Source organism: Lagopus muta, chromosome 6, assembly GCF_023343835.1.
Source record: "Lagopus muta isolate bLagMut1 chromosome 6, bLagMut1 primary, whole genome shotgun sequence".
Lineage (NCBI taxonomy): Eukaryota > Metazoa > Chordata > Aves > Galliformes > Phasianidae > Lagopus > Lagopus muta.
This window is the reverse complement of record NC_064438.1, coordinates 23,064,190-23,091,055: the sequence shown is the minus strand read 5'-3', so window position 1 is coordinate 23,091,055 and position 26,866 is coordinate 23,064,190. Positions and strand designations below refer to the sequence as shown.

The 26,866-nt window shown below is 41.2% G+C and overlaps 1 protein-coding gene across 1 annotated transcript in view; it reads left to right on the top strand.

Annotated features, from left to right (window-relative positions):
* The window catches only part of CSTPP1 (centriolar satellite-associated tubulin polyglutamylase complex regulator 1), an 82,573-nt gene extending 55,769 nt beyond the window's left edge, over positions 1-26,804 (top strand). Inside the window, exons 4-9 of the mRNA XM_048949816.1 lie at positions 12,493-12,577; positions 17,677-17,762; positions 20,278-20,473; positions 21,392-21,501; positions 24,665-24,728; positions 25,276-26,804. Coding sequence (XP_048805773.1) covers positions 12,493-12,577; positions 17,677-17,762; positions 20,278-20,473; positions 21,392-21,501; positions 24,665-24,728; positions 25,276-25,456 — 722 coding nt within the window. The 3' untranslated portion in view covers positions 25,457-26,804. The remainder of the gene's footprint in view (positions 1-12,492; positions 12,578-17,676; positions 17,763-20,277; positions 20,474-21,391; positions 21,502-24,664; positions 24,729-25,275) is intronic.
* The last annotated feature ends 62 nt before the right edge of the window (positions 26,805-26,866 follow it).

Below are 26,866 nucleotides of genomic sequence, written 5' to 3'. Positions count from 1 at the left end.
ATTTTAATAGCTTCCTTTTAACATCCAGAATAGTTAACAATTTCACACAGATATTGAAACTGGAATCTAATTTGTCTATCATTGAAAAGCTTTCATATCTACACTTACTCATAAGAAGACTTTCTAGTGGTACAGACAGCTATTCAAAAAGAAAAGGAAATCAGAAGAAAGGCTCATTAAATTCTCAAGTAATTCCCTGATTTGTTGTTTCAGACCTTAACTGCTAAGCAAGTAATGATGATCTTCCTTGTGCTGTACCAGTGGATTCAGAACTGTGTCCTTCATTCAGCAAAAGTCTGTTCTGGTCACAGCTGTGTATACAGAGCTGCAAGTGAATATGAGATGTGCACATAAAGGCTTTCAGCCTATTTCCCTTTGCAGCACTCATCCATTTGTTCTCTACCAAATCCCAGAAAACATCCTCCTAAATGGAAAGAGTAAAAGTAAATAGCGAGAAGATTTGTTTTTCTTCTTGATAAACATGTCATTTAAAGTGACTTTCCAAACATATCCCATTTACTGGAGATGATTTAGAAACTTCAGCATTCTGTTTATTGCCCACCAGCTTGAACCCTCAAAGCCTTGTTCTTTCTGTCAGTTTCTAATTCAGGGAGTTCATCAGCAAAGTTTTATTTTGGTGCTTGGACTCAGGTTCCCAAGTCCAGAGTAACTTCCATATTCTCTAATAACCGAGGAGCTTTTTCTTGTAACTTGTATCTACTGAACATCCTGGAACTTTTTTGGAGGTGGTATATTTTCTGTTTTCCTTTGGGACTCACTGTATGCTAATGATTTTATTTAATCTTGAATCTCTTTGAGGCCTAGTGCTGTTAGTTTCAGAGTCCTCGGTATCGGGAGTGTGGAACAGCAAAGCAAAGCTCAAAACAGATCCAGACAGGAGATAACTCATGTGAGAGACAACTGCAAGGATGGATGTTACTTTTAAATGTGACATGAAAGTTAAAGCAGTATGACTTAATACATCTATATAGCATCCCTTTATTTTGACCATCCACTTCACATAGAGTACTACTGAAATGCAGGAACATCTGATGCAGTCTGTTAGATACAGTTCCTTTGCCAGAAACACCAGGAAGCAATCTTTTTCCCAACAGGGCAGCATGAAGAAACATTTATAATTGCGTGGAGCAAATAGGACCTTAGCTTTTAAGCTCTGCTTTGAAGGATCCAGCACATTTCCTTTGAGTCAAGAACATATGCTGAAATACATTACGTTTAAGTACTTCTTAAAGCTATGTTGCTGTATGATTTGCACCATCTGATTTTCAGACTTGTTCCATAAGTCTCACCATTGAATGGGAAAAGAAGGGCAAATGTTGCAGCAAATAAAAGGAACATGTGTTTTGTAAGTCTTTAATGGCTAGAGATACTTAAAGAGCAGCTTTCATCTTGACTCCCACTCTGATGGTTTATCATACTTGCATTTTCATGGTGGGTTGTAATTTATTTATTTATATATATTTTTTTGCTGAACAGTCAGGATATTGTTGCACGGGAGACTCAAAAAGAATATGTAAGAGCGAAACCACAAAGAGTACAATTGTGTTAGAACAATGTCACTGAGAACCCAGTTACTAGTAAAGGTTAATACAGTGTTACTATGGATGGCCCCTCTTCCTATACATGCGTTAGTCAACAGTATTGTTTTATTCTACAAACACATCATGAATAACAGTATAACTGTATTTAGGATATTAGGACTCCTGGAATTCTTTTTTTTCCTTTACTTTCTTTTTCCCCAGAATAAGGATGGCCCTATATGTCTTGAAAGTTCTGTTTTAGTTTCCTCTTTACATTCTCAGTAGCATGCATTGCAGCAGCAATCCTTACAGGAGCTTCCATAGAATACTGATCATGCTTTCTTTAAGAAAAATCACTTCTATATCATATATGGTCAGAATAATTTGCTCTCAAAGTTATCTTCTTAAAACTAAGCAGCTAAGTTGATACTCTTTTTTTTTTTTAATCATTTCATCCTTGAAGATCTTCAAACTGTCATCTGAAAGCTGAAAAGAGATTAAACAACTGAACTCTTATCTGTTTTCAGTTTCTTCAAACAAAGATTACAGTGTGGGTTTATATGTACCTCCAGTAGATGGCCTTTGTTTTCTCTGGAAAGCCCTGTGCAGCAATAAGAAACTGTCCTTTCATTTTCTCCAACAAGAGGCACTCTTTTGTCTAATTTTTTACCCTTCCCTGATTACCATAATATATGCATACTATCAGTGTTAGGACATAATGCTGAAGAATTTAGAGCATTTCCTTTAACCTTCGTCCAGCAGAATATTTTTAATTTGCAGTTCACAGTAGATGGTCCATGGAAGTGTATTAAACTGTGAAATAGATTTCATTTAAACTTTGTCAAAAATGCATGATGTCTATGTGAGCCTTTCTGGATTAATGGACACTTGAAGAGTTAAGAACTTGCTGTGCTAAAAGTTCAAGAATGCCCAACAAATTTTATTTGTTTTTAATGAACGTTTATGGTCATTTTAAAATATACGGCAGATACAGAAAAAAAGTACCTTATTTCATTTTCACTCCCCCTTTTTTGGGGGGGGGGAGGGGAGGAGGGTGGGGAAGGGGAAGGGCCACACTGCTCCCTGGAGAACTGAAGAGTTAAAATCAAGAGTGTAGTTACAGAACTGTGGCCAAAAAAAAAGGGGTAGTTGGATGCATTGTTGTTTCAAGTTTCTCTTAGTGCATTCATTCTGCTTTGCATTCAGACCAGTTCTGTAGTGGTAGTCATTTATAATCATTAATCTAGCTCATTGATATTGTAATGGGCTGCAGACATTCTCTGTGGAGCTTACATGCTCCACTGCATTTCCTTCTAAATAACTAATGACTTCTTCAGTCTTGTCATTAACCAGATTACCTTCCTACATCCACTTATTGACTTGTTTGGTTTCAGGTTCATTTTCTTCTTAGTTTTTTACACTCATAAAAATGACTTTGTTTCAGAGTGTTTGAGAGCACTTTATCTGATTAAAAAACATTGTCAAACCATAAGTTTGTATATACCACAATGCTTGTTTTTTGTGAATAGATGCTTTAACTGTTGGCCCAGAGACTCCTTAAAAATGTCCTTTCCTTTCATACTGTTTTCCTCAGCATTTGTAATCTGTAAAAGACTGGAGAAAACTAGCCAGTGGTCTGGGTACATAGGATGGCGCTGCACGGTCTGTGGAAAAACTATGTATAAATATTCATTGCAGTACAGTCAAAGAATGGCCAGGATTATGAATGTTTTTATTACACAAGCTTACAGAGAAAGTTATGTGCTGGACCATTCAGTGCTTTGTGGATCACAACTAGCTTCAGCCACAGTGAACTTACTGCTTTACATTATGACATACTAAACTATGCTGAAATGTTCTGTCAGTCTTTCATGATGTGTTTGTAGAAACTGCACTGTTCCTTGAAAGCCTCTTCTGAAACAGTTTGAAGTCCAAAACATTTTAGTTTCGTTCATTGTTGATTGTTGCTCTTCATGCTTTTATGCACCATGTTGAAGTCTGAAACATTTGGGAGATTCAAAGTATTTCAAATACTTGATTCTATTGGAACTGGGTCACCAGAACCTTTTTTGGAAAGGTCTTAGACCCGAGATTGCTGCAGCAATCTGCAGCATTTCTGGAGTTCATTGTACGTCACTTCTTTCCTCTTTAACCCCCACTTCTTTTTCCTTCTAGCCCAATCTCATAGCTTTTCTTACGATTTCAAACCTGCTGTGCTTGACACTAATGAGTTGTTTGCCAGCTAAATATACTTCTTCAGTTCCCAAAGCAGAGATGAAATACTAAGCAGTAGCTGAAGGCTGTGTGCCTCTCCTTGGCCATAGTCCCATTACTGTCACTAGACCCACTACACATCTGAGGGAGGAGGCGTTGCACGTAAGGTCCCGTATTGCATGAGATGCAGCTGCATACCACCTGTCCGTTTACTCTGCCTTTCTCATGATGTGTAGCTATGAATTCTTCAGTTGTTTTGAAGATCTTAAGCTTAATGACAACTTGTTTTCTTGAATGGAGCCTGATCCACATCTTGCCTAAAGATTATTGATGCTGCCTGAGAGCCTGGGGAAATGTTGATGGTCCCCTCTAGTGAAGTGTAGCCGGCATTCCTGTACTTCACTACTAAGATTGTTGTGGGTCCCGTTTCAAGTGGTTGAGCAGTCTGCCCCCCAGATGGCCAGAACTCCTGCGGGAATGTTTGCTCCTTATTGTTGACACGACCATATAGCTCTGGCATTGGATTGATTATTTTCTCAATCAGCAACTGAAAGCTCTTCAAAATGAAGAAAATCAACTGTTGAACAAGATAGAAGCACTTGGAAGATCTGCTGATTGCATCTTAAGTGACATGACAGTGAAAGGGAAAAAATGGTGTCACGGACAGAACATACAAAGAATAGTAAATGTAACAGCACTTCAGTTGTAAATTAATCTCACTTTGAAATTGTAACTTATTTATGATTTTCCAGTTTTTATATCTGAAGAGACAATCTTGGTTTGGTTTTACATATATTTGGTAGATTAAAACGCCTCTTGCTATCTAATGTCATTTCCCTTTTTAGCTGTTTACAGACTCAGGAGTGATTTCTGCTGGGCCACTGGCTGATGGTCAGCCAAAAACATACAGAATATTTGTTACTACACTTAACTTTAGATGTTGGGACATTCTTAGCATTTCTTACTTTGCTTTTTTAATGTATCTAACACATGATAGAAAGCCATACATTCTCACACTGTAGTCCACCAAACAAGCCTTTTCATTTGCTTCAAGCCAATGTCCTTTGGAAAAGGCTAAATGTGCTTTTAGACCTTACTCACAGATCTGAGTGTAGATTTAGTATTATCTATGCTTTTGAATATACACAGGATTATCTTGCAAAGAAAGCTACATGAAGAAAACTGGGTGTCTGTGTAGCAGATAGTTTTATCTACTACTTGCTTTCTTTAGTCAGTAATGTATCTGACAGATTTAAACTAGGCTTTTTTTTGTTTGTTTGTTTATCTTCTTCCATCTTTGGGGTTGTTCAGCCTGAAGAAGAGAAGGCTTCAGAGTAATTTCACCGCTGCCTTTCAATACTCAAGGGGAACATAAAAATATGGAGAGTAATTTTTTATATTGTCTGATAGTGATGGGACAAGGGGGAAGTTTTAAACTAAGAGAAGAAATTTCAAGTAGATATAAGGAGAAACTTATTTACTTAGAGAATGATGAGGCACTGGCACATGTTGCTCAGAGAAGCTGTGGATACCCCATGCCTGGAGGCATTTAAGGCTAGGTTGGCTGGGGTCTTGAGCAACCTGATGGAGCAGGAGATACAGGGGTGTTGCAAAGAGATGGTCTTCACAGTTCCTTCCAACCCAAGCCATTCCATGGTGATCTACTTCTGAAAATACCTCCAAAAATTATGGTTAATTCTTCTTTCTTACTGCTTGCTGTTCTTGCTCTTCAGGAGTTCTGAATTCGTTAAAATCCAACTTCATCCAAAGTCCCATCCTGCAGTTAAAAGAAGAAATGAAAAAGTTAACATCATCTTTAGTGTTTCATTAGATTTTAGTGTTTAAGTTAGCAAAGTTCATGCTTGAGTCATGTTTCAGGCTATCTGTGGATTGAGGAATACTGCATTGATGATGGTTAAACTTCCACTACTGGAATGTTTTCTTTACATTTTTTTGTTTTGTTTCTAATAAAGTTTAAATTCTTCAGTTTCTGGATGTGCCATGCTAGCCACATGAGCATGCCACATCATAGCCTTTGGACTGCACCTTTGGCAATGCTCATCCTGCCCTTAGTGACACTCACTCTAAGCTGAAGGAATGCTGCCACATGAAATGTTTTATACTGTAAGATAATTATGGGGAATTTGAAAAGAACTAGAGGATGATTGAAAGTTTGCATAAACACCAAGATTCTGGATTCTGGAGATAGAATTGCAGCAGTTCTATACAGATTCATGTTTTGTTTTTTGTTAACCTGACAAATGGCTTATTGATGACACAGTTCAAGATCGAGGGGCAAAAATAACCACACTATCTAGAGATTTTCATTTTTTAAAACATCTTTAGCTCACTCAAAAGGTGGTGCCACTGGAGCTTTGCCTGAAATAAGCCATCTTTTCAGTAGGGTTACTGTTCATTTGAACTGTCAAGATTCCCTTTCGAACTAATGTTTTTATTCTTTATGTCAACTGCAGATAAATCTTTTCCTTCTTACTTGAGTACTTAAAAAAGCTCTCTGCTCAACCACAGTGTTAATCCTTTCTAACGGTTCTCTCTTTCAGCACTACCCCGACAAATCTTTTTGGTCAGTCTGCTTTAGCTCTCCACTGTATTTGTCTTGAGTCCAAGTGAATCTTACTAAATCTCCATCACTCTTTTCATTTTTTCTGTATCTTAAGCTGGGTCTTTTTGTGTGTTATCAGGAGCCACCTAAGTTTGCTGTTTGCAGCCATGATCCTTTGTGGAGCACAGAATATCTTGTGAAGGCTAGTTGCCTGTAGCAACGCTCTTACATCTGGTTCTGGCAGGATTTTGCAAATGTTTTCATATGTCCGTAGAAATAATCTGGCGCTTCAAGCACCGCTCTGGAAGAATTCAGCTATGGAACCAAACTCTAGTAACAGAATGCATTCTTCAGATATCCTGCCTGCCTTTGCTGTCATGTCAGATGGTCTTTTGAGAACACCTTGGGATCCCTTCTGGAGGGATCGAAATGATATCAGTGGAAAAACAGGATTTGCGAGTAACCTGAAGTCAGCTGCTGCTTTAATATAGGAAAGATACTAGAAGATGAGTCTTAAGAATGTGTCTGATATCAGAGTGTTAACAAACGATCTTAGCAACTGTAATACAAATAAAGCCAGTTGTCCTGAACCTACCTTTAATTAGAAGACCATTAATGACAATAAGGATCATTAATGACAATAGTATTGCATACTCTTCAACTTCTGAATTTAAACATTTTCAGCAGGAAATTACCTGAGCCTAAGTTTATCTCTCCTGAAAAGGGAGGTTCTGCTTTCTCTCTTTACATTTTGGATCTGGCTTCTGTTTATTTTATCTCTTCTCGTTGGTAGAAAAAATGAATCAATCAAAGAAACAGTGGTTGAATGTTTTTATTTTCTTTCAAAATCTTCCTAAACAATCATTTCCTCAAGTTAGAACAACAGGTCTTTTTCCTGATAGTTTATAAAATCTCTCAATGTAAAATTTTATAAATTTATTGCTGATCAAGTGCTATGCTTAGATTCATTTTCCTAGAGCTCTTGGTTTTCTGTTTGCTACTAGTGCCAGATGTATGGAGAGCTGAGGACATTAGGTTATCACTATCCTGCAAATAAGATGTGCAGAGCACAGCCTCTTCATCAGATGGAAGTTGTGAAATTGTGTTGTTAACTATGAATGTGTTTATACTGCTCTTTTTGTAGAATTGCAACTCCTGTAGGCAGCATGAGAACATCTGGACTTTTATTTTCAGAGGCTTTTTCTTTTTTATTTGTTTTTTGTAAATATAAAGAGAAAATCCTAAGGATGTGATACTGTGTATATCAGAAACTCTAAAAATCTAAAGGCCAGGAAAGATTCTCCCAACATTTCAAAGTACATTTTGTTATTTATTGGGCTTTTCTCTGTTGTATTTCCAGGAGACTGATTTACCGTGATTATGACTTTATGACTCCTGAATGACTTCATGGCTGTGGTAGAAAAACAATCTGTGGAAATTTTGTGTCCTACCATAATCCTGAGTGGAAAGCTACATTGCCCAGGGCTCCAGCCTTCTTGGATAGCTGTATATACAAGATGATGAATATAAATTTAAGTTTCTTATTCCCATCAAGGCAATCATTCTGTTTCTGGGGAGTTACTAATGTGACTTTTTGGGTCAAATTTCATACACCAACTGCAATAAGTGTTCTCCTACTGCTTTTGGCATATTTATAGCTGTCATAGGTTGTGACAGCACTGTAGATAACTATGTCTTGTGCCGAAAGCAGCCTAGATAAAGCAGCAGTGACTTCAGTTCAGGCTGTCCTAAATATTTATTGGCTTCCTAGGTAGATTTTACAGCCTTCACTGAGCTCCAGGCATCTGTGGCTAGGCTGCTGTCAACATGAAAGACTTTAAAGCTTTAAAGATAGCTCAGGTGTGTCTACAATACACCTCATTCAGGACACCAATAGCAGGCTAAATGCATCATTTAGCATTCCTAGAGCTTGCTTTGCTTTGTGTTAGGTGCCACCTGTCAGCTACACACAAACAGGAAACAGGAGTGGTAAAAGAGTCTAGGTTTTAAAAGCCAGGGAAATACAAAGCAGCTGCCTTCAAGTGCTGGCCATTTTTATCCAGAAAGTGGTGTGTTTGTTTTCCAAGACTGTACCACTTGGATGAACATCTCTGCCCACTGTGTCTCTGAAATGTGAGGACAAGTCTCCCTTGGCATTAATGGACAATAAACTGATCGTGGATGGTGAGATCTGGTGGACAACAGTCTGGATTTTGCTAGTATCGTGACAGCAGCAGCAGTAGGCAGGAGTCTGGAGACCAGTACAGCAAAAATTGTGAGTAAACAGTTAAAGAGCTTCCTCTTCAACTTTAGCCATACCAATTTACTTTTCTTTTTCTGTTAAGTCTCCCAGCTCCTTCTTAGTGGACTGCTGTTTTAGAATCACTCTGCGATTTATCGATTAGCTATCTTGCAGTAGAAAAGTGTTACTTTGAAATGAAGATGGTTAATGTGGAGATTGCAGTTTCTCTTCATCCTTAAGCACATGAGATGATCAAGTTTGTTGCACTGTGAAATCATGGTAGAGTGCATATATTTCTCTGCTATAGGGTCAGCCTTAAACTCTTTGATTTGCTTCATTTGTTACTGGAACTTGAGATATAGTAATTTTGTGGTAGCAACCAAAGTGGCAGTTGTGGATTCCAATTTTCACTTATTCTTACTGATACCTTCCTTCTTTTCTTTCTTTCTTCATCTTGCAGCATTGGAGACTATTTACTCAGCTGTGGCCTGGAGACAGGAAGGAGCAATGTGGTCATACACCAAACTGCCCTTGTTTATTCCAAGCAGCTCTTGGCAGGCAGTATGGTTCATGGGCGAAAGTAATTTTCTGTATGGTCTTCACTGACCTTGCTGTAGGGAATAAGAAAACAGTCATCACAGAAAGCTGTAGACACCTCCTAGGGTCTGCGGTGATCCCCCTTCCTGTTTAATAGGTATCCATCCCTAGTCAGAGAAATCGGTATGATTTACTGGTCAGATGCCTGGGGTGTCTACAGGCTGAGTTATGTTATGGTCTAAAAGCCTGCATGCTTTGGTGACTCATTTGAGGGTGCATTCTCTCCAGGCATAAGCAGCAAGAAGAAAAAGAGTAAAGAACAAGCTTCTTCCTTTACAGAAGGAACTTCTCTGTGCTGCTTCAGCTTTGCATGCAGTTCCCATCTAAATAGACTACTTGCTCAAAGGCCAGAACTGTAATTAATTCTTCACTTGTACTGAAAATAAATGTTGCCTTCTGACTTGCTGGCTGGGGAGGATATCTGCTATCCTTTCTTAATGTCCTTTTAGGCAGACTTCTGCTTTAGCTATATGTTGCTTTGTGGTTTTCCGGTGGAGGAATAAGGATGGTGCTCTAATTCAAAACAAAGAATGAGGAGTAAAAGACAACATAAATGATTATTAAGTTTTAAAAACACATTAATTCCAGGCAACGAGATATCTTTGTGCCTCAAAACTAATGCTTACTTAGGGCCCAGTTACCCTTTTAAGCTGCTTTTGTCTAGAAACCTGACAGAGTCTGTGAACAACTTTCACAGAAAACCTCCTCCTGCCTTTGAGGAGAAAGATAAGGCTAAGATTCAGAAGTCTGTGGGAGAATTATCCTCCCAGAACTTGCCTGCTCCGAACGCATGAGGGATGCTCTGTACAGTGCTGGCCACCCCACTGTGAAAATGTTAGGGGAACAAAGCAGAGCGACAGGTATGATTGGGCAAAGTGTGGGAAGTAAAATAAACAGATTTAACTTCAAATCAATATAGTTGTCAGTTAAACAGACTGTAAAAAAGGAATTGTTTTATTGGCATGCTGACAAATGGATGGAAAAAAAAACCAGAGAGCCAGAGGTGCAAGGATGCATAAATAGGAATTGAACTTAAGCGAACCAGAAGTGTAACCTGAATATTGGATCAAGCTTCCAAATGGTGTGACTGCTTGAGGACTAACACATAAACTCTTTAGGCAAAGATCAGGATTCTAATGCCCACTGTTATTAAGAGCTAGATTTAGAAGTTCTTGAAGAGTAGCCCACACCATGCTCTTCAACTATGAGAAAATGTGTTTCAGAAGAGTTTTTTTATGCCCACCTACTAACCTTCTCCCTGTGTTGAGCTAGTTGAAGATGATTTCATGAAGCTTGCATGTTCTTTAAATGATCAAAGAGCTTCTTTAAGAAATTAGGATCAAAATCTGTATTGCTATAAATGAATGTCAACATAACAAAACAAAAGAGAAGAACTTTTCTCTTTCTATGTTTAATGAAATATAAATTGTGACCTGGCATTTGGCTGAAAAATCTGTTAAAAATAGCAGTTTACTGCTTGTAGTACGCGGAACACTTTCAATAGTATCTTGTGGTTATACTTAAAAGCTCAATGGTACTGGACACCCTCATAGCCCAAGCTCAGTCACATGATGGCTGAAAGACCAAGTGTCTTCAACAGAGATCAGCCTCTGAATTGCATTTCAGTTAGAAATGACACTACAAAAGAAGTTATAGTGCCCTCCATATTCTCTAAGGTATTTCACATCTCAGTGCCATCACAGAAATCTGAATTCAGTTCTTATGTGGGAAGAAGAGAGATTCTGATGTATTTATCCCTGTAGAAGAGCAGGCTGTACAAATCCCTATAATGGTATTGTGACCTGCACAAGCTGGGACTCCCTTGTATTCTTTCTGATTTCTGACTGCAGAGCTGGCTTTTCCAGGCTGAACAAAATGTTTCTACTTACTGTTCAAAATAACCTTTTAGTACCATGACTTGAAATCAAGGGTACTTTATCAGGTAGAAAGTCCTCCCAAGAGCAGTGTGAAATAAATAATTCTAGGTAGTGTCTGTCTTATAGTTTTCTGAACAGAAAATATATTAGCTCTCTCCCCTCTTTCCTCCAGTTCCCTCACTAATAACGTAGGTAAAGTCTGTAACCTGATTTTGAAGTCAGTGATCCCGCAATGTTTCTGTAGTCAGCACTGAAAAAATTACTGTGGCTGGGTTGGACATTGCAGTGAAATGTCCTTTGGTGCTGCATACCTGGCTCTTGAAATGTCTGACAGAGTTATAGCATTTTCCCTTTCTCTTAGTTTTTCTTTTCTCTTAGTGGAACCATCTAACTTTGAGGTAGGAAGAAGTTGTGGCTACCAGCTGGGATAGGTGGTATTTGGTTGATTATTTGAATGGGAGCTTAGGGGCGATGGAAGGTTAAGATGTGTCTCAGTCCTAATGCCTGTGCCCTTTGGATTCCCTCCCCAACTACTGCTTGGCTCTACTTCCACCCCTGGCTCTTTCTTTCATACTTCACATTTTTCTGTATATAGAAGTACTGCAAAATTGCTGCCATTCAGCTAGTCTTCTCCATAACTCCAGTCCACAGGCTTTTGGACCATGAACACACAATCAGGTTGGGCTTTTTTGACAACAATATATTTCCATTCCCTTGGGATCCTATAAAATTCCGTAAGATTCACCTCTATGACTCCTTTTGCTGAACCACAGAGGCCTTTCTTGACCATCCTTTCACAAAGCAGCTCCTTAAAACATAAATCATTTGATTGCTCTTCTTGTGTTTCTTGGATCTTAGTTCTCTGCTTCCTATAATACAGTGACCAGATTTGTACACATTATTCCAAAAAGAGACCGTCCAGCTGCCTTACCAAATGCCAAAGTAATAACGTCTGTGGTTTATACTCTGTAGCCTTCCATATACAACCCCAAAGCCTTGTTTGCCTTTGTTACTGCTGCCAGATGTTCTGTGGATGGTTTTCAGGCTTATTGTGGTGAATGTCATCATGCCAGCAAATTTCAGCAAATTTAAGTGACTTTGAAATGATTCTTTTTTCCACATTCAAGTCAAACCAAACTGTGTTGTCACTTGAAACTGCGCTGTTTTGGTTACCTCTTTGTCACACTGAATCACCACTACCTGCTAGCAGCTTCTCTGATGGAAATGCTTTAGAAGTGTTTCCCCTCTATTAGGCCCCTGGTTGTCTGGTTCACTTGAAGTCCCATCTGCAGAGCCCAGCTCTGAGGGCCTAGGCAATAAGGAAGTGGATTTATTGTTGCTACGTATTCAGTCTTAAAACGAGGGTAGAAAAGAGCATGATTTTTTTCAAGAGATGAAGCATGGGGAGAGATCATCCTGTAAAAAAATTGTGATATTCTCACCTCTCCTTTCCTGCAGATTTGCTGACAGCACAGGAATACCACTGCCTACTGCAGCTGCTCTGCCCTGACTTCCCTATGGAACTCACTCAGAAAGCAGCAAGGTGGGTTCTCATCTACTCTTTTAGAGCAAGATCAGTCCTGCACAAGTGGACTTGGGAACTAGGTTTGTGGATAAAGGTATGAACAGAGACCTTCAGCTTTTAACATTCTGAGGAAAAGAGATATCATGATTTGGGGTTAAGAACAGTGTTTTTTCTAGGAATGAGAAAGAATATATATTTAAAGCATATGAGTGCAGAATATTGCTCTAAGTTCAAGGTGAGTTGCATATAAAAGAATGTTAGCCAATGTGGTTTTAACTGATATAATTTAAAATGTATTTACCAACCAGCTTCCTGTGGTTGATCACATTTAAAAGGTACTAAACTCAGGTAAATTGCTAATGTTTTAAAGTACTTTAGCTAAGAACACGGTAGCTAATCTGTTTGAAATTTTATTTTAATCTAGGCAAGGCCTAAAGCAGATAGATGGCTCAGGGCACTGATAATGTGATATGGGACTTTTTTACTGACAGTGTTTGTTGGTTCCAGTCCAGCCCAGACAGTTAGAATAGAATCATAGAATCACTCAGGTTGGAAAAGACCTTGAAGATCATGGAGTCTTCCCTGGTTCCTATGTCTTGGTATCTGAATTAAAGCTGTGCTGCTTCAATTAATACTAAAAGATGAGTGCTGCTTTTCCCTCTGGCTCATCCGTGTGCCTTCTGGGCCCAACAAAGTGCAGTTGCTTGGCCTCCAATGCCAGACTGGGAAAGAATGCTAACCCTGCAGCAGGAATATATCTGCTGCTTCCTTTCATGGAGGTACAACAGCACCAGTCCCATGTGTGGGTGTGCATTTCATAGGGTTCCAGCTGAGCTGAGCAGGAATTTGTGATGGTGCATGAAAGGAGACTTCAGCATATCTACACATGTTATGATGTTTGTGTCAAGGAATTTAATCCACAAGGCTGCTGTAAACTAGAGGCCCCATTCAGGGGCCTGCTGCACTGTTGTGTGCATGCCTTAGAGACAGGCGAGCAGGCTTTGAGAGCAGGTGTTAGAGAGAAACGAAATCTCTGTCAGATGCACCCCAGCTCAGGTGGGGATGACCTCACTCTTGTTGCTGGCTGGTTAAGATTTACTTAGACAATGCTATTACTCTGTTGGAAGATAATCCGATTGAGCAATTTTAATAAAACTTGCCATATTTCTGAAACATCTTTCTCTTTGCTTCCAGTTGTTGCTCTCTCTTTTTTTCCTTTTTCACGTCCCATGCTGCTACTCAGTCCAGTTCCCACTTCCTATCGTTCTCTCTGTTTCTGCCTGTCAGAAAGGTGAATCGGTCTTCTGGAAGCAGTTGTTTGAGTCCTTGAAGAGTGGGAATGGCCCACAGAGACCTCCTGACACTGTTTCTCTTTCACTCTGCACAATCCCAGCAATTTTGTTGCTAATTTGCCTTGGGAAAGGAATTCAGGTGTGGCAGTAGCCACAGTGTTTGCTGATACAGCCAGGAGCTGTGTCATTATTGGAGCTCCTAGGAAGAAAGCAGTCATAGTTGTATTCTCTGTGCTGCATGATTGAGATGATCTCACAACACGGTACTCTCCACTTGTCCAGGAGCTGTTGCTATGCACTGATAACAAACACTGGAAGGGAGTAAGACCTGGCAATGTTAGAGGAACAGAGGTTACAACAGTATTGGTTTTGTTAGCATGACACCAGAGACCTCTATTTTTCTATTCCTGGTGCCACACAGATGCAGAGGTGGTCATGCTGCCCAAAAAACAAGTTATGTGTGTCTATGAGACTTCTTGGACATTTTTTTCTTCAAAGGGTCATAGGCATTAGCACGTTAAAGATTTTTATCTACAGAGATACCTTTGATCTTCAGAGACACCTTCTGGCTTTCTGAATCATGAAACTGCAAAGGACAGAAAAGGAAGAAATTTTTCCTGTTTGGTGCTGGAATCTCAGGACCTTACCAGAGCACTGATTTTTCTCTTGTAACAAACACAAGGACCTCACTGCCTGCATTGGAGTACTGTGAGCAGAATAGTACATAGAGTAAGTACATAAACCAGTCCTGAGCTGGTTTATGCAGTATGGGAGCTTACATTGCATTGGTAAGTGCTAACGGAAGTGGGTCTTGAAAGCCTGTACACCCACTGGTAATAGATTGCCTGAGAGTGCAGATCTTACCCTTTTTGTGTGTTCCATTTATTTTTGCCTCCATGTATCAGTAAACAAACCAAGTCTCTGAAGACCCATTTGATCCAGCCTGGCTTTAAGACACACAGAGTCAGTTTGCCCTTAATGGTAGTAGAGAGCGGTAAAAGTCCTTTGCCTGGTCAACTTGCTGGGTCTAGAATTTGTCCTGGGAACATCCTGTCTAGTCTGGGTTTCTGAAATTCTAGCTGTAGTCAGCAGATCACAAAGTTTCCCCATTGACACACTAACAAGGCTTTCCTGCCAGCCAAACCCGCTTGAACCTAAAAGACCACTACATCCTTACCAGAATCCCTCAAGTGTAGGCATCTTTCTTCAGTTCTTTCCACATTTTCTCCTTAATATCCATTATTAACAGAGGGCCAACTACTACAGCTACTAACCTTGTAACCAAGTCCAAGCCCCCAAGGGCTGAAAGGCTAATTTGGACAAGAATGAATAAACAGTCCCTTGAAAAACTGGCTACCTGATGAACTCTCTTGATTTCCAGTTCAGACTTTTCAGATTTTGTCCTCAGTTGAGGTCCTGCTGTCTGGAATTCCCTCCTTGCCAGTTGTTTCAGGGAAGAGGTGCAGATACGTTGCATATGATGCTCTCTCAGCTTCCCTGGCTGCACAGTCAGCTAGTTATGTGGGGAAATAGCCAGCTGCAGTCAATCTCCTCATAAATGATTGTATTGGATTTTAAAACTTCTCAACATTTCCGGAGTGCAGACTCCTGGGCCAAGTGGAGTCAGTAACCCAGCACCAGAGTGCACCTGCTTCTATTTAGACATTCCCCTGTTACATATGTGCCATACAGTACCCCTTTGAGGCTCCTTGCCATCTCTAAAAGCAAGAAATATTAAATTCCCAGACTTCTGCCTGCTTCCTGATGCTCTTCTTTAAGTAGGAGAGTGGAAATTGCTGCTGCAGAGCACACACACTGACCATAGCTTTAGATTTAAGAAATGAAATTTAGTTTATTGTCATGAAGGTGATATCATGTTGTTTCTCCACAAAACATATTTAAAAACTGTCCATCATTGTTCTTCTACTTCTCCAGGATGTAGAAATGTACCAGCAACAGCTTTGGAGCTGGTGCTTTGAGGGTATCTAGGAGATAGACCAGCATTTCAAAGCAGGGAGCACAGCTGCTCAGTGATGGGGCCCATAGCATTTCCAGGGCTTAAAGAGTGGTTGGAAATGCTAGTAGCTGAGTAGTATCGCCTGAGAGATGAAGATGCTCAGCCTGCCAGCTTCAAAGCCATTTCCTTGATGTGGCCACTGACAACTTCAGTAACATGCTTATTAGTGAGAATTAAGCACTGAAGCTACTGCTTCTTTAGACAGGAGGAGGAGGAGGCTTCTGGAACATAATAAATAAATCAGAAGCACTTTGACATCTTCAAAGAGTTTTGTTTTAAATACTGGGTTTTCTCCTGGGGACTCTCTTAGCCTCAGTCTTTCTTCTTTAAGGTAATTAATTCAAGCTGCTCTGCATGTTTGATTTTGCCACAGCGAACAGAACTGGTCTGAGTGGCAGGGAAGTAAGCCTTTTGCAAGATCCTGTAGCTCTTTTAGGTCAGCCTCCCACACAGCTCCCTGGAGTCTTCTACATGAGACATAACAGCTTTTTGCCAGCAACGTGTTTAGACTATTGAGGCTGCAGGAATTGGTTTGTGGATCACATTTGGCCCCATGTTCAAAAGGGTCCTACAAGATGACCTATACTTTGGCTGTAATGAAATGGTAATCCTTCTCATATGGCATGATATGATAGATACCGACCAGATAGGGTCAGAAGACCTGTTTCTGCTTAGTGCTGTGCGGTGGTCCAGGAAAGCACACAGCTGAAAGGAAGTACCAATCACCTTTCTTTGTCATCCTCTGAATATTCTGGTTTGTTTTCTTTTTCTTTTCCTATAAGTGGAGTGTTTCCTTCTGTTTACTAGTCTGACCTATCATTGATCAGCCCAAGTTTAATATTCCCCTCTTCAGAGCTTTTCATCCTTATGTAGTGATAGTGACCAGAATGATGTTTTCATTTTTACGAATGTTTTTGGCATAATTTAGTTCTTAGCAGTTTTTTGCCTGAAAGGAGGAGGTGGAATTTGCTCTCACTTCTACTTCATCTTTATGGCTTCCGGCTGACGCATTTGCCATTTGCGTGGTTCAAAATAGGGGTGCATGAAACTCCCTAAATATACTTGGGACTTTGCAGAGAGAAAGAAGCATTGTCACTGGTTTAGGAAGATTCCAGTCTCTGTGAAACTTGACCTGATAATATAAGAAAAGAGACTGATTCATTCATCAAGAAAGGAAGATCGGATGTTTGCAGTGGGTAATTTTAAAGCTGATGGCTGGTGCAAAAGAGACATTGTGTTATTTCCTTTTTAGTCAGGTTAGGTTTGACCATAGATTGGGAGCTAATCGCTGCTATTACACTTACAAATCTGAAAATAGCCCAGTTCAGTGAACTCCGGTATACAAAATAATAGCGTTAAGTCTCATTCTGCTCACACCAGTTTTATTCTCATGTAAATGCCTGGTCTTTAGCACAGTTGCTCTTTATATAGTCATGTGAACCCTTTTTTTTTTTTTTTTTTTTTTTTTTTATGCCAGTGTTTATTCCGTCATGTCCCTCAGGCTTTGAATTACATTTAATGCTCATCTTGTTCTGTATGTCCTGAAGGTGAAGCACGTAATAGCATTGGCATTCAGCATCATCTCATCACAGTTTATCAAGCTGCATTTGTTTGATTTTAGGATGTCCGCACCTATGCATTGATGAATGTTCCCATTCCCCTTTCCCAACCTCTTACACTGAGCCAAGCTGCTAGCTGTCCTCAGTTGCACATAGATCCCTACCTGCTCTTTCTGTAGACCTGGTATTCCTGCTTGAAGATTTCATCCTTTTGCAGATGCTAAACTGTTTCTCTCGTCTTACTCCTAGGATTGTGCTGATGGATGATGCTATGGATTGTCTGATGTCTTTTTCTGATTTCCTCTTTGCTTTCCAGATCCAATTCTACTATTCAGGTAAATACTGGGAAGCTTCTTACTTCACCCACTAGCATGTCATTACAACCTTCCAGCTTCCATATCCCTTTACTTTTTAAAATCTTGTGTGTATGGTTTTTCACAGACAGCATATAGATAATGGGATCTACTGTGAAAAAGTTATCACTGATACCAGTAGATAAAGAGGTTTCATAAAGAATTTTCAAATTTTGCTGAATAGCAAGATACTTCTAATGGCCAAAGCTTATGCATATATTTGTCTTAGCCCCGAGACATGGTTTTCTATCTTTATCAAGTGTATGTTAGCAACTAACAATTAACTTTTACTAGGAACATGTTTTTGCATAACTGTAACGCAGCATTTCTGCCTCTAAAGTACTGGGTGCTGCTGGAAATGGGATCAGAAGATTCTAGAGCAAGGCAAGCACAGCATTCTGGCTCCAACAGCTGGTGCCTTGAAAAAGAAAAGGAATTGAGCAAATGGGTACAGTTCTCTTCCCTAATACTCACCCAACCACAATCTGTTTTCAGCTCAGAATCTCTCTGAAATGCACATAGTTTCTGCGGGTTTAGGAATCCCTACTGGATTCCTCTCCTGAAGACTTCTCCACATGAAATCACGTAAACATTTAACCTTCACAACACCCTTTGGCAAGGGGTTGCACAGGCCTGCCACCTCTTCCATGAAGAACCACTTTTTTTTTTCCTTTGAGAGCCCCTAATTGGAAAGCAGCAGTTAATCGTTGTCTACCTTCCCCATATTATTGGTCATTTCTCATATTCTGTCTTTCCTCCCAATGCTAAGTAGATGGAGTACTTCTTTTAAAATTCTTGACAGGAAAATTACATGTCAAATAATAACAATTTGTGCGTGTTTATCTTTACATACACTCACCAACACATACACATCTGTGAAAATCCTGAGGTATTTTTAAACTTAGTTCAGGAGGCAAGGGGAAGAAACTTGGATCAACATTCATGAGTTTTTCCTGTGCAGAGAAATGCTTTAAAATATGTTGGCTTGTTTGTCGTAGTCCCCTAAAGTGTGGTTGAGGAGAGGAAATCTCATTTAGGGAACTACGTCGGTAGGGAAAAAGAGGGAAGGATTTCCCTTGTCAGCATGAGGTATGATCCCAAGCACGGGGTGCTGTGGGGCACTCGTGTCTCCCGGCATAGTGCACTTTCAAAAAGCAACATAAGCTCATGGGATTCTGACCACTCACACTATTAGCTCCTTCTGATGGACATAGCTCTCATTTGGCCTTAAACAGGCAAAAGGAGCCATCTCTGAAGTACTAAGAGACATTGGCTAGAAGCTGTGATGGAGCATAGTTTTTGGTCAGAGTGTAGCCCTGGGTGGCCTGGAGATCTGATCCAACCTGTCAATTTTCATCTTTGCAGCAGTTACAAGTCAGCTGCTGTTCCTAATACAAACATCTCTATTTCTTAGTACATTTTTGTGTATACTTACCCTGTAACTCCCCCGCACATATCACAACATTATCCATGACAAGTCATCAAAGAAAACCAGTTAAAATGGTCATTTTAGGTTGGGCAGAACCAGGCTTGCAATGCCTTTAGCTGTGGGCAGAAAATGCGTTTGGAAAGTTCTTCTCTGATACAACAAATGTTTCCACTGAGCTGCAAAACCTCAGTGCAGCCACAGGGCTGACATACTGCCTTTCCTCTCCACCCGCCTCACGCACATCACCACACTTCCATTCACTTGGGACACAAATGCCACTGCAGTCCTCACAAACACACCCTTGTGTACACACTCAAGCATCCCTTCCCAGTCCTGCTCACCCAGGCACAATGCACACATGCAGCCTGTCATACGCTCTCCCACCAACCCACACACATACAAACCACTCCAAATGGAATCTAGATTTGTAAACTGCTGACCACATCCATAAACAAACTTGTTTAAAATTAGGCTCTTGCAGTAAACAGTGGGTAGTATGAGGAGCCTGGGGAGAGGCTTTCTGCCAGCTCTAGCCCTGACCTGCCCTGGCCCTTCCTTTAGATCCTGTGTTATATTTACTTTGGAGGAGCACAGAGACAAGCTGGGATACAGCCTGGAGCCCTGACTAATTTGCTCCTTTTGCTTCTGTTGCAGTTCTATATATTTTCTCCCAGCTTGGTGTGTTCTTAGTTGGTGGTTGTAGGTGAAGGAAGAAAATTTTTGAGACTTTGCAAACCAGTTGTATGTTTGACATTAGCTTTCATGCTCCACTGTTTCATCTGTTTGCTAACCTGTGTTTCCTTTGGAAAAATCTGAACAGAATGGCTGGTCTCTCATAATCGTCCTAATAGGGAGATGTCAGCAACTTATATGGAAATGGCTGTTTGTGCCTGCACAATATTTGATCTGAATACGCAGGATGCCTTAGTGTTGTGCTAACATCCATCTCCTGATGGTGTCATGCATAACACAGAGTGGAGAATGACAGTTTAATCTTGGGTCTGGTAGGTCAGGAGGATGCTTTGATGGTTGTAGCCCTGAGTTGTAAATTGCTTTCTGGTTTTCCAGAATTCTTGGAAAGTGTGGCTGCTATTTATCAAGATCTATTGGCTGGTAAGAATCCAAATACTGTGATCGTGCCAACATCATCCTCTGGGCAACATCGGCAGCGGCAACCCCCAAATGACTGCAACCAGCTTGATGGGGTAGAGGCATCTCTCTTCTACCAGTGCCTAGAGACCTTGTGTGACAGATCAAAATACAGGTATGAACAGAGTCCAGAACGCAGATGTGAAAGTCTGTTTCTGGAGACCTTTTGTGAGATTGGAGCTGTGAATAAATACATCAGTTTAACTTTTGTGTAGATCTCACTGGAGAAGTATGACTGGAGAGATCATAGCAGAACTGCTTTAACCAAAAGAGAAAAACAATTACAAGGGCCTAAGAGACGTGGGGGTTTGAGCACATTCTTGAGCTGTTTGATTTGGGACTCTGTTTTCCTTCTTACTTTAACATGGACACTTTCATAAAGAAGAGGTTAATCTACCATCATTAATTATCTGGAGATAAATGAGTGCAAGTGTGTTCCTGGGAGCTGAAGCATAGGCGAGCAACAGTGGGGTGGATCGAGTCTGAAGCCTTAGTAGCTAGACAGGATCACACTGCTGGTCCGTACTGGAATCCAGGATGGAGCTGGTTTCTGGTTACAGATCACAGGCAAAAGAAGTCTGCTTACTACATGCTAGAAACTATGAAAAATGTGTCTGTCAAGGATACACAGTAAGGCCTAGTATTTTCTATCCCCTACTGAACTAAGGTTAGTCTTTTTGTGTTGTTTTGCTTTCTTTTTTTTTTTTTTTTTTTTTTTTTTTTAATTTAAGAATATGTCAAAAGCTGGCATGTGTATATCTCTGAGCAGATCTGGATTTTTCTCCCTTTCCTTACTAGGAAGACAGGTAAGACTGCTCTTAGGAATGTACCCCAGCTCAAAAGTCTTACTTAACAAACTGGGAGCAGATGCAGAACTAAATAAACAACCTGTTAGCTGTTTATTTTAAACAGCTAGGGCAGCGTGACAGTGTTAGAGCAATAAATGGGCTTGCTCTTCCATTTTGAACTTGATCTTAGAAAAAATTATCATTGTTCAAAAGACAAGATGATTTTCTGGTCTCTCTTTTCCTAGCTGTCCACCTTCTGCTCTTGTGAAGGAAGTGCTAAGTACTGCACAGAGACTGACCTTCTCTGGATTCCTTCTGGCACTTGCAAAGGATCAGGGGATCAACAGAGCCCTAGGTAAGATTTCTTTGAATGGTACAGCTCTACATTTTCAGTCATTCTGCATTTCTTTGGAATTCCCATTGTAATTATGCTCCAGATTTTACATCATCATCAGAGAGTGAGGGAGTTTTTCATATTTTTATTATGGATTAAATTTTTAAAACACTGCACCTTACTGTCTGCTTGAAGATGTGGGGATTTGTCACCAATAAAATTAGATGTGAAATGGTGTCCTAAGACAGCAATGTTTTATTCTTTGGTAGCTGATCATTTTAGCAGAACTGTCATTTTAGCATGCTTGGCTGTAAAGGTTGGATAGAGGTTGTCGGGAGGCAAGTAAGGTAGCTGGCTGCTTAAATTGAACTTTCATCCTATGCTTTAGCCTTTTATGCTCCCACAGATTTTAAATGACTGCTTTCATTGTCCACAAGAAAAAGAAGACACACCTAATGGGAAAACTTCTGATGACTTCTTGGCTCAAAGACTCAAGCTAAGCCCAGACTTCCCCAACCATGCCCCATCTTCCCTGACATCACTGTAATCTTTCTAATATATTAATCTATGGCCTACTGAAAATCTGGTGGTATAAAATGCAAAATTCTGCTACAGAACTCTGTACCAAATTACTGTGGAAACCAGAGGGATCACCGAGCAGCATCTCACTGCTCATTTCTGTGTTGTGATAATGAATACAGTTCTAGAGCAGGGAAGCAAAGTGTTGCATTGGCAAATCACAGTGTGTAATCCATACATAACTCAGACACATAATTCAATATTGCTCTCGTATGACTTGGTTGTGCTTGTCCTGCAAAGCTGAACAAAAATGGCTTTCTGCATTTGATGAGGAGAAGTGGGCGAAGGCTCACACACTTTCACTCATCTCAGAAAATAATCAGGGTAGGCTTCTTGTCTCTTTGAGTATCCTCTTCCTCTACTTCCAGGCTTGTGTATCACCCAGTCCCTATATTTCAAAGACAGGCCTCAGTGAAAAGATGGTGTACCTTGCCAGGGGATTTGTTCTTTTACACAGGTGTGTCATAATAGAAGTGTCCCCCTCCCTAACTGAGCCTCTTCTTCCAGCAAACCCTTTAAGCTACTAATGTTCTTCTGGGAAAGGGCTGCTTATCCAACAAGGTGAAGATTATATGTCAAAGGTACATGCATACAGCTCTGCAATCTCTTCTGCAAACAGGCTTACAGATCAGTGTACTCACTGGGGAAGGTGTTGCCTGGATTGCACCAAACAAAATGGAAAATGGTTTTTTCCTTGCCCAGTAAAATCCACTTCCAGTCAAAAGCAAACAAAACAGATGGAAAAAAAAAAAAAAAAAAAGAAAAAAAGGATCCTGCCCAAGGCTTCCATTTTGTTATCTACAAAGCATGTGGGTTTTCCCTTCCATTAATGTGGGCCCAGCCCCTGGCTCTCTGCCTCCTCCCATGGCCTCTCACAGAGGAGGGGCAGCAACCACAAGTCTGACAGGTGCTAGCATTTTGACAAGGATAGGGGGATTCTTTTTCTGATGTTTTTCAATCTCCTGAAGGGTGATTTCAATAGTCTTTGGTCTGTAGGAGATCACAAGCTCCCCAAAGCCCTTCAACAAGGGCAGTTGCAGGCAAAGGAGCTTTCAGTCAGGATGCTTGCTTCCTCTGTAGTCTCACAAAGCCAGTGGCACCCCTGGAGGAGCAGGGGTAGGGATTAGAGAAGCTCGTTCTGGCTGGGGTAGCACTGATGAGTGTCAAGCCAATGGGAATCTGCAGGCTAACTCATGTCAGTGTGGACTTGTGAATCCTTTATATAATTCTCTCCCAAGTAATTCTTATGCCCCAGAGACCGTACTAGATTCTGCAAACACAGAGACAAGTTAAGCTTTAGCCGCTTATTCTTTTAACTGAGCATGTGAAAGCAAGCACTGGACCTCCCAACACTTGTTGGGATGCCAGGTTTTCCTGTCCATGTGCAGGAGAGGGAGACCAGAACTGGAAAAAGTGGGGTAGGTGGGTCTGATCTAAACTGCTTCTGATTTGTTAGATGCTTGTTGCTGCTACATTTTTGGTAACTGCTGCCAGTTTGACTGTGTGCAAGAGTGGCTTTCCAGCCCCTCCTTCAGGACCAAGGTGCCAAGGCCAGAAACCAGATTTGTGTTCCCACAGAGCAGTATAAAGCTCTTTCCCAAAGCTCTGGATTGTGGCAGCCAGGTCTCCTCAAAAACAAGAGTATTCCTCACTGCACTGTTGGTACACGTTACCCAATGTGCAGCGTACTGCACATTGTACCAAACTGCCCAGGCTGTGGTAGGCAGTTCCCATCATCTAGGTGCTGACCTATCAGACCCTCCCATAGTTCCTGTGCAAGGTGTTCACTACAGAATTAGTAAGGAGGTCTCTCTGAGAGCTTTGTCTTCCTGAGGGCTCTTTCTGAGCTTCTAGTGTTGTTCTACAGTGGTGATCAACCAGCTGCTCCAGTCCTGAACTACACCCATCTCTTTCATCCTGAATGGAATTTCAAATGTGAAAAGCAGCCTTGTGCTGAGGGAGGGTACCTGTTTATTAAACAGCTTTTTCCTTTCTTACCCAGGCAGCAAGTAACAGTAAAATACAGCTCATCCACTCCATCCTTCACATGCACCAGTCAGGGCTAATCTTCCTGAATTGCAAGGAAAGCGAGTCTCACACCTGTGTTTTGATCCCCAAGCTCAGTGCACCACAAGAAAGACGGGCAGCATAGAAGTCTATGTCTCCCTGGGTGGTATTATGTGTGCTTTAGGCTGTGGCACATACAACCTGTTACTCTGATAGCATCCGGCACTGACATCTACATATTGCAGTTAGCAGGAACGTGAAGCTGTCAGTCTTCTCCCTGAGACAGTGTGCACTCAGTAGTTCTGCAAAGTCAACGGACCCTGCCATCTCTGAGAGCTTCAAGTTCTGTGAGAAACCACTTAGCGTGCCCCCTATTTGATCTGAGCACTGCTACTGTGTGAAGGATGGAGAATATGAGCCATCATTCTTTGTCTGCCCATGATCATTGAGGATTCATTTCTCTAGTGGATATGAGGAAGGGTCTTCTCTGTCTTCCAGAACAGATTTAGGATGATGAATTGAGTGATTTTCTTTAAGATTACCCCTGAATAGTCTAACTTTGCTGTAATATTTTCCTTGTTTGTTTGTTTGTTTCCAGGAGCTTTGCCAGATAAAGGAGATTTGTTTCTGGACCCTGCCATGGATCAGGAACTTGAGAAATTGTAAGTTGAGTTGCAAGGAGTAGGAAGTAAAACAACAGATGGAAAGTGGCATGTTGAGGATGGCTTCAGTAAAGTACTGTCTCTATTTATTTAAGTTCACTGTAAGACAATAGAGATGCTAACACTGCAGCCCTAACAGACAAGGCCTTTTGTTGGGGTGCCTTGGTGCAGCTAACAAAATCCTTCAAAAAGACTTCAGAAGCATTGGGAAAAACTTGCTAAAAGAAGGATCTAGAGGTAACAGAAGAATCTCTAATGATCTGAGGCATTTTGTTTGGACGGTGAAAACAAGGGGTACTGGAGGACACAGGCCTAGCCAAGAAGATCTCCTTTTAAAAGGAAGAAAAATTATTCACACAGCAAGTCTGGCAGGTGGTAGTGCAGTGTTCCTCCTCTTTGCCATAAATATCTTCCCATCTCTCAGCTAGCTGTGAATAAGTAATCATCCCAAGTTTACTCCAAAACTGCTATGGTTAAGGCTGGAGATGACAAGCTAGGGTACCCACTTTAGCCTTTTCTCTCCTTTTTTTTTTTCCCTCTCTTCCAGGGTAGCTCAGGTTTCAGGGCTTTCCATCTCTGCTCCCATCAGCTCCAGCGGGGACACTGCTAATTTTCATGTCCGTAACTCTCCCAGGATAAACTCTCCCTGGAAACCACTGCATCATCGCCGAAAAATAGATGCTGAAAGTGAAGGCTCCAATGAAGAGACAGATTCCTCTGAAAACTGAAGGTGGTGAGGGTGGGAACCTTTCTCACCCTTGGTTTGTCCAGAGCTCACTGTAGGTACAGCATCTCTTCCCGGAGCATCTGCTCTGACAGTGGGTTCTGTTCACATCACGAGTGTGTGCGTGGCTGTGCCAGTTCCCATTGCCAGGTCCGCCTGTTCCTTCCCAGCAAGAAAGCTGCTAGTTTCCTAGATCCGAATTTGTGCAGTAGCTCCTCCTCAGAAGCTATTTCCAGATGCAGTTATGCTACCCTCTGCTGGCAAGTAAGACAAACCAGCAGATGCTAGATGCCTGTACTTGGAAATAGCAGGGTGTTCTCTCACCAGGGATCTCACACAGTTCAGCAGGTGCTGGAGCAGTGGGAGTTCTGGTGCAGGCTGATTGCCAGGTAGCTGTGTTTAAACTTGACCTAGACAATAGACTGGTTAAATTGCCAGCAGCAGCTTTGCATTCATGCTCCATTATGATTATTCCTAGTAAAGCTGCACCTGCATGTGATCAAAGGTGGAGAAATTCCTGAAGTTCCTCAAGTAGAAGGGCTTAGGTATTGCCATGCTGCCTGTCACTACTTCCTCCTCTCTGAGTCCAAGACATGCCAAAGCAAATATACCAAATAATAAGCAGGATTTCAGTGGGTACTGCATGCTGCTGTCTGGCTCTTCTCCTGCAGTCCCTCACTGGGAGGCCTCCCCCTACCTCCAACAAGCTTAACATGCTATTTGGCAAAAGGGAACTTTGGAGGGGGTGGAGGAGAGAGATGAAGTCTTGAGATTGCTTCGCTACAAGCAGTGGCATGGCCTGCAAACATGTAGGGCACCTGCTGGTGTTTGGCAGGCAGAAGCACTGAGGAGATGGAGGCAGGTTTTAAGTAAGTCCTAGATATTTTTGTAAATATTGGTATTGCAGCACTACAGTGTGGCACGAACAGCTACAGAAGGAGTTGTAACTTCATTGTGTTAATGGTAATGCTAACTCCACAGCCTGGCTGCTGCAGCCCTGAACCCTTCCCTAGCTGTGCTCCTGTGCCATGGCTTGCATAAACTGATGAGACACTGGTTTCTTATGAGTCTTGGGGAGCCTCCTTGCTCTTCCCTCCCATAAAACACTACACGGCATGGGCTACTAACAGCTGTTAACCCAAAGCTTATTGCTACCCTAAGCTGACTGGATTCAGCACATACTGTAACTATTTTAAGAGTAATCCCTTCACTACTGCTGACCTAGCTCTGGAGGTAGTGGGAGGTGTCATTTATTTATTATGTTATTTATTAGCATGCCCTTTAACTGCACATTCACTCCCGCCCACCAAGTGACAACCAGAGCTGGAGAATAAAGCCTGCTGTGTAAGGTCTCCACCATCTCTGGGCTCTTCTGCGCTGCTCCGTACCCTCCCCAGGGCTCACTCTGCCTGCT